Source organism: Solanum pennellii, chromosome 8, assembly GCF_001406875.1.
Source record: "Solanum pennellii chromosome 8, SPENNV200".
In the NCBI taxonomy this organism is placed as follows: domain Eukaryota; kingdom Viridiplantae; phylum Streptophyta; class Magnoliopsida; order Solanales; family Solanaceae; genus Solanum; species Solanum pennellii.
The window spans coordinates 1,785,842-1,793,787 of NC_028644.1; the positions used below are offsets into that span (position 1 = coordinate 1,785,842).

General features: G+C 30.6%; 1 protein-coding gene across 1 annotated transcript in view; it reads right to left on the minus strand.

Moving 5' to 3' along the window:
* Positions 1–7,247: 7,247 nt before the first annotated feature.
* The window catches only part of LOC107027089, a 6,211-nt gene continuing 5,512 nt past the window's right edge, over positions 7,248–7,946 (minus strand). The window contains exon 7 of the mRNA XM_015228261.2: positions 7,248–7,776. Coding sequence (XP_015083747.1) covers positions 7,683–7,776 — 94 coding nt within the window. The 3' untranslated portion in view covers positions 7,248–7,682. The remainder of the gene's footprint in view (positions 7,777–7,946) is intronic.

Below are 7,946 nucleotides of genomic sequence, written 5' to 3' on the forward strand. Positions count from 1 at the left end.
TATATATATATATATATATATATGGAAAATGGTCAAAAGACTCCCTAATTTATATTTAGATTTTTAACTATACACTTCAACTTTACGAGAGTCCTATCATCCCCTCGGATTATATAAAACTGAAATAATTACACCCTTAAAAAGCCACAACCACATCTGTGTTGATATGTGAAATTCACGTGCTTGACACGTGGAAATTTGATTAATTTAATATTTTTTCATTCTTCTTTATAATTCCTTTCCCCTTTCTCCTACACTCTTCCAATTTCTTCAATCCTAAAGTAACTTCTTCTCCCATTTCCTTCGAATTCCTAAAGTAACTTTACTATAACTTTATACACCAAAACCCATTGGAATTGAATTGTGAAGAACAAAAATGAACAATGATAGCGGAGCTCATCAAGTGATATTCGAGCTTTGTTCGTCGAAAAACATGAAAAATAAGCTAACAAGATTTGTGCATATCGTTACTTTGTCGAGGTTTTTCTTGATTCAGCGGAGTTCGCCGATCTCGAATCAGTGCGAGGAGGAGAGAAAAGATTTTGCTGGTGGTTTGGGTTTCGCCAGAGGCGGGATAGTGGTGGCTGTGATAGCATTTCACCGGCCAGTCGAACAATGAAGAGAGATAAACTGGAAAATAAACTAAAGGATCTATACTAATTAGAAAACATTCTAATTGGGGAGTTTGATTGGATTTAATATAAACCCATTTTGATTTTATTTTCTAAATATCCAAATCCCTTTTTAGGGTAATATAAATACATGTCATTTTATTTGATTGGTTTTTAGAAATTTTTTTTTATGAGAGTTTAAAAATTTGTGTGAATTCAACAATAATGTATTCAGTGAAGATGGTGGTGGCAATGACGCGTTAGAGATGGTGGAAATTTCACGCACGTGTGTTGCACGTGTCTATCATATCATATAGTATACGATGTTGTAAAATGAAATTAATATTACAAAATTAAACCTTTTTAGTAAATGATTATGATTGAAAGAACACAGAAAAAGTACTTTTAAATGATTAAACATATTATCATAGAATTACTTGCTTTTTGAGATCAAAATGACCAGATATTATGAAAATATTTCAAGATACATTTAAAGTTTAAATATCGGGAGAAAGTGGTATTTTTTTAATAGTATTTTCCCTTCACTCAATTTTGTAAACAAATCTAACCAACAAAATAGAAAAAAAAATCAATATAAAATGACCACCAATAACTTTTCATTTTAGGTTATGACCATAATAAATGATGGACATGATTTAAGTATAATTTTCTCTAAAATATTCATGCTTGAAATTTAGTATGTGCATGTCACTAATAACGATTACCACAAATATTTTCTCTTTATACGTAATGTGTGTGCGTGCGTTCGCATGTGTGTGCGTTCGCGTGTGTGTGCGCGTACGTGCGTGCGTGTGGGGCATCATGTGATAAATTAGGTTTTAACTTGATTTATTTGACGTTTGAGGTTGTTTGTTAACACTAATATAAACTCATACTACATTTGAAACTACGCGTTCAATATTGGATATTTAGTAGTTTTAACATATATATATCTATGTTTCGTGTTAAAAATACTGCATTCAATTGAACCACTTTGATATCATATAATGCAGAGAAATCTTTCCTGCCAAATTGCGATATGGAGTGGTTCTTCTTCTGTCCTCGGGATAAGAAGTACTCGAATGCCTCACGAGTCAATCGAGCCATTCGAGCTACTAAGGCTGGATACTGGAACACAACTGGTAAAGACGGGAAAGTTGTATGTCATGAGCCTGAAGTTGTTGGATATCGAAAGACATTAGTGTTCTATCGAGGTAGATCTCCTCTCGGAGACAAAACATATTGGATGGATGATGTACGAGTATCGTCTCTGTGATGATGTTTCACAAGACGCTACGAGTTTCCAGGTAGATTCAACAAACTCAATGTCCTACTACTTACTGCATTTGAGTCGAGGGTCTTTTGGAAACAACCTTTCTACAATTCTACCTCCATGAGGTAGTGGTAAGGTATGTGTACACTCTACCTTCCTCAAACCCCAGACGTCACTTGTGGGATTTCACTGCATATGTTGTTGTTTGATCATATTCTACTATTTGAATATGTTCAAGAGGCGTTTGCACTTTGTTGTATCATCAAAATAAACAATGCCTCATCGAAAACAAGTGAAATTTCACTAGCAATCTCGAACAATCCTGTTGTTCTTACTGCTGAAACGTTCAACGATAGAAACTATTAGACTCCTATTAGGATGTCACATGATCATATGAGTCTTGATTCTTCAATGGTATTGAATTGTTCCTTTTTTGCACCTCTTCTGTTTTTAACTCTGTTTCTTTTGAACTTCGTAATGATTCTGGTGGCTTCCTTCGTGTAGGAATGTCCTCTTTATGAGTTCCCAAGCGTGGCATCGTGGCAACCACATTTAAGAGCGGAAGTTGAACCTTCGGGTGATCTTAGTAGCTTTGGTTGTGTATCTCCCTACTCGATTCATAGAAGCTACACGAGGCTTTATGATAGTAATATTATGTCGTAGGAAGGTTGTGACCAGACGAATTCATTTGAAAAAAGCTGGTTATATGAAAGGGAAGACTAATGTAAGACTTTCATGTTTATAACTGTAGGAAATGAAGGTTGGAATCAAGCTAATTTGGGAGATGTAAACGGTTTATGGTCACACGAAGATAACTTTCAGTGACTGAATCAACGCGATTCAATCTGAGACGACAACTTTTTTATGTTCGTCTCAGAGACATTGGATTATAGCACATCGAATATGGTTTCCCCGAGTTCAATTCTAGTTAGTACGTTCTACATTGTTGTCGTTGATGTATGAGAGAAAACTAGCGATGATCTTACTTAACGATCACATGATTCTCTTTATGATGTGTATGGAATACCATGCATCAAATGTACCCAAAAAGTTAGTAGTCAACTATTGAATAGTTCAAAAGTAATTTGTTCAGACTCTTCAAAAATGTCGACTAATGTGAGTCAGATCCTCCAAAAGTAGCGTATTTTTTGTCGTATCTTTTAAGCGTTTGAGTAACATAGGTTCAAAATATCATAATAATTCATTCTTGTAGAGTTGTAGTACTTAGTCGGGGCTTCAACGAGGGCACCCAACATTAGGTGGGAAACCAAAAAAACCTCAACTACTATAATGAATTTAGTGCTAAAAACCTTATAGATCAAGTCCATCAAATTAAAATCGTGAATTTGCTTAAGCAATCGAACTCAATACTTTCCACACAAAACATCGATATATATGTGCGAAAATTAACTTAATTTTTCACTAAATATTCAATTCTTGAACTTAAAGGGAAGCCCTGGAGCAACAATAAAATAATCTCCATGTAACCTATAGGTCACAAGTTTAGTGTTGGAATCATCCAAAAAAAACTTGCATCAACCCATTATCCTTCTCCAAATTCTGCATTAATGTGAGATGCTTCGTGGACTGAGTTTCCGTTTCATTGAAGTGTAATCCCTTTATACCTCAAAAGTTGCTCAACACCAATAAAGAAATACACAAAAATCAACACCATAAAATAAAAGAGAGAATCAACAATTTTCTGCTTTGATTGTATATTCTCTTTGTAAACAATGTAAGAAAATGACTTAATAAAAAAAGACACTAATAAAAGTTTAGAAAAGGGTAACTAAAAAGCTCAAAATCCATTAACACACTATAAAGAGAGAATAAATATTCATTTGAATTTAACTTCTATAATAATAATATAAAAGATTTTTTCATGACCATAATTAATTGTCCATAAAAATAAGACTAATGGTCTAAAAATATAGGGTACCTAGTATAACAAGTTGAAATATACGAATAGTGTAGTTCTTTTTGTATTGCTAGTTATGGAGCTAGGAAATCGCAAGGGGTTCATGCATAGAATCGAAGTCATGAATATGTAAAGTTTATGAATTTTGAATTTGACATTAAACCTATAGCTTGTTTTAGTTACTTTCATGATTATATATTTATATGTAGTGGTAAATATGGTATTTGAGTCTAACTCTATCCTAAAAGTAATTCATGAATGATGATTGCTTCGGTCCAAAAGCTACCGATTCATTCTTCAACCAATATGGCTTTATCAATATTTAATGAATTTTCTAATATAAATACAAGGTCTAAACGAAAGGTTACTTTGTTTGTTCAAATCCCTACATAAGGTCCAAACGGTTTAATTGCTCAATTACGGTTTCCTCCCAAAATTATGTTTAGGAGTGTTGATGGTTGGATAAAAATCGATTCAAACCAAAAAACTGAACTAAATCGATAAAATAAATCAATTTTATTTGAGTTTGATTTGGTTTGGTTTTTAGATTTTTGAAACTGATAGGATTTTATTTTATTATGATTTTATTCAAAAAATTAAAGAAATAACTGAACCAAATCAATAAGTTATATACTTATATTTTATTAATATACATAACTTAATATATTATTTTTATAAACAATTTTAAATATCTTATATATGAATTCATTAAAATTTCTTTTCAATTTACTTATTGAAAGCAAAAATGTTCAAGGCAAAAATATTTATCTTATTGATTTCATGTATATGAGTTTCTATAATAATTCTTTTTAGGACTGAAAATGTTATTGTCTCTTCCTTCAAGGCTAAAATGGTAAATTTTAAAACTTTTTATTCATAGTAAATTTAGTGATTGAAAGTTAAATAATTTCAATCGTTCTAACTATTTTTCGTTTTGAATGGGTCGTTGTCACTTTTTTTTCTCCACATTTTGAATGAATTGTTTCTTTTATTTTTGTGTATGGTTAATAATCGAACCAAATAAAATCAAATCAAAACCGATAACCACCAAACTGATAAATGTATATTATATTTGGTCTAATTTGATTTTAATAATTTAAAACCGATTAAATTGATTTGATTTTAATTTTGACCAATAACCAATTCAAACCGACCCGTGCACATCCCTATGTTATAGATGTCTAGCTAGAAATAGGCGTTAGACACCCTCCACTTTTTACTAGTTAGAGAGACCCCTTAATATATTGAGAAAAGGTATTCATCCTGCTAGAAAGACTCAGAAAAATGCAAATGATATTTTGATATGCTATACATATTTTAGTTTGAAATCACATAATCTAAATGTTTCTTTCTTCTTAAATTTTGTGTCTTGATCAAAACAAAACACATAAAAAAAAATTTAAGAAAAAGAAAGTAATACTTGCCAATAATTTACAAACATTCAAATTTAACTATCAAAAAATGATGAAACTAAATATACAATAATAACAAGATTCAATGTCAAATATTTATATATTTAATGAATTTCTAATACATACAAAAGATCTAAATCAAAATAATTAATTTATGTGAATTAATTAATTTATGTGAATTCATAACTTGTAAAGTAAGTCAATCTCATAGTGCTATCAGAATTTACTAATTGACTGCCTGATAGACTATAAAACATTTCAATATTCAAAATAAAGATTTAAAAACCAATCATTTAATTACTTTAAAATCTATTTTGCTTACATTTATAAAAACATAGACACAAATCCACACATAGTGACTAACTGATTGGCGTTAAATTTCACTTTACTTTCATCGCCATTTTAGTGAAGCATAAAGATGGGGCGACTCAATAAAATGTTTGGTCTAAAGCCAAAATTTAGAAAAGAGAGTTATATTTATTTAAATTGTTTAATATATTTTATTTTCATACATACTGAAAAAATGTTATAATTGATTATAATTTAATAATTAATTTTTCTTTTTCAATTGACCATATTACATTTCTTGCATATTTTGTAAGAAGAGAATAAACATATATAAATTATTGTATATTGTATAACAGCACAAAGGTTTAAATCTCTTCTATTGATTATATTTTGAAAACTTTTTCAATAAAATCAATTGTTACAGAAACTATCAAAATTATTCTAAAACTGTTTATATTGTAGTAATTGTTACCTTTAAAAGTCATTCAAAGTTATATATATATATATATATATATATATATATATATATAATGACAAGAGAAATCCGCAACTGCTACTCTTTGGGTGTGCTTATGGTAAGACCTTTGCTTCTATGCAATAGCTCGCACACCACACAAGAGAGGCAACCCGCACTAGGCTCGATCCAGAAGTCAAACCCCTTTGAACTTGTGACCTCCAATATAGAAGTCTCAAGCTCAAACCACTAGACAAATCCCCAAAGGTTATTGTTAATTTAATTAGTTTGAATTTGAAATGTTTAATAAAACATTGAAAGAATTGAAGACAATCTTACACAGACAATATTAGAGCTCGTTTGGCTATGCGATATGATATCATGATATGGAATCATAAGATGAAATTGAAGTTTTGTTTGGACATGCGATATAGAATTTTTGTGTTGTATATTTTCTCATAAACATAAAAATCTCATAAGTTGTAAAATTATTAAAATAGCCCCAATTGTTTATTCAATCTACTCAAATAAAAAAAAATATAAAATCGCATAATAAATTATTACAAAGGTATTTGTTTTCCACTTAAGTAATTATTTCATCTAGCTTTAGTTTAGCAAAAAAATTGAATATAAATTGTAATGTGCTAGTTTTTAATATAATCCTCCCACATAGTACGAACAATTTCTTCAAGTTGAACTAGCAATTCTCGACCATGAGATTGAGAAGACGAACCAACATTGTTGCTTTGTGCCATTTGTTTGTCAATATCATCCGCAACTATATTTTCATGTTTATAGACCATAAATATTTCATCACTTTAAAAATCGATTGATGTGAGTTAAAATGACTATATGTTGGTAAAAATAATAAATTTTATGTCAGTGAGAATAATAAATTTTTAAAAGTAATGATGTGATTATAAATTTTATTTACATATAAAATATATGGTTAGTAGATATAAATGTGGGGTTATTTTAACAAAATATAAACTTGTGGGTCAATTTTGTATTAAAATTTCTCAAATCACGATATGAAATCACCAAGTAATTCCATATCTTTTGTAGAATATGGAATCACATCTCACAATATGAAATCATGAGATGAAATGAGCGTGAAATCGCATGTTCAAACGCTAATTCCAACTTACAATACCATATCGTGATATGGTATCGCATAGTCAAAACCTGCTTAAAACTATTAAAACATGATTAATTCAAATTAAAGTGAATAAATAAATTAAGAAATAAAAAGTAATTAAAGTTAATAGTCTTCTACTTTTAACAATAATAATAAAATTTCAAAAATATGTGCATGATAATTAGTTAGAGATTGTGATCTGTGGGTAAGAGATTAGCAACAAGCTATAAGAAAATTTTAATTAGTAACAATAAATGCATAATTCTTTTTTATACTCTACTTGGGTATTTTGTTTCTTCCAAGTGTTAATACAGTGCTTCTTACAAAGGCCTTCATCATGTATGCATCTCCTTCATCTTTTGTCTGCTCAGTGCTTTTGTTTTTTTGAGGCCTCTAAAGCCACCACTGCTTTAATGCCTTTAGGGTTTGAGCCGCGGCGGGAGACAAGAGCTGAGCATTACCATTCCATGACGAAGAAGTTACTTATAATTCTACAGCAAATTACGTATTCAAAACATGGTACAAAATGAGTTTGATTCGAGCAAGGACATGATATCTGTGTTTCATTTGAATGTCGAACGTCTAGGCTCAAAATCGACCTGCCCGAATATCTCTGTCAATATGTTCTGCATTGAGGGTTCCTGGAAGCTCTCGAAAATCTTCATTGAATACAGAATATGCACTGCAAAGGACGACAGAGTTTGAGGGTCACCATATTTAGCAAAAATCACATACTATTTTATGTGCTTCAGTAGTTGAATTTGGAAATTTAAAACAAGAACACCAGACTGCGTAAGCATGTCAATACGCGGATGAAGACACACTTAAAGTATGTTTGTGGGGGGGGGGGGG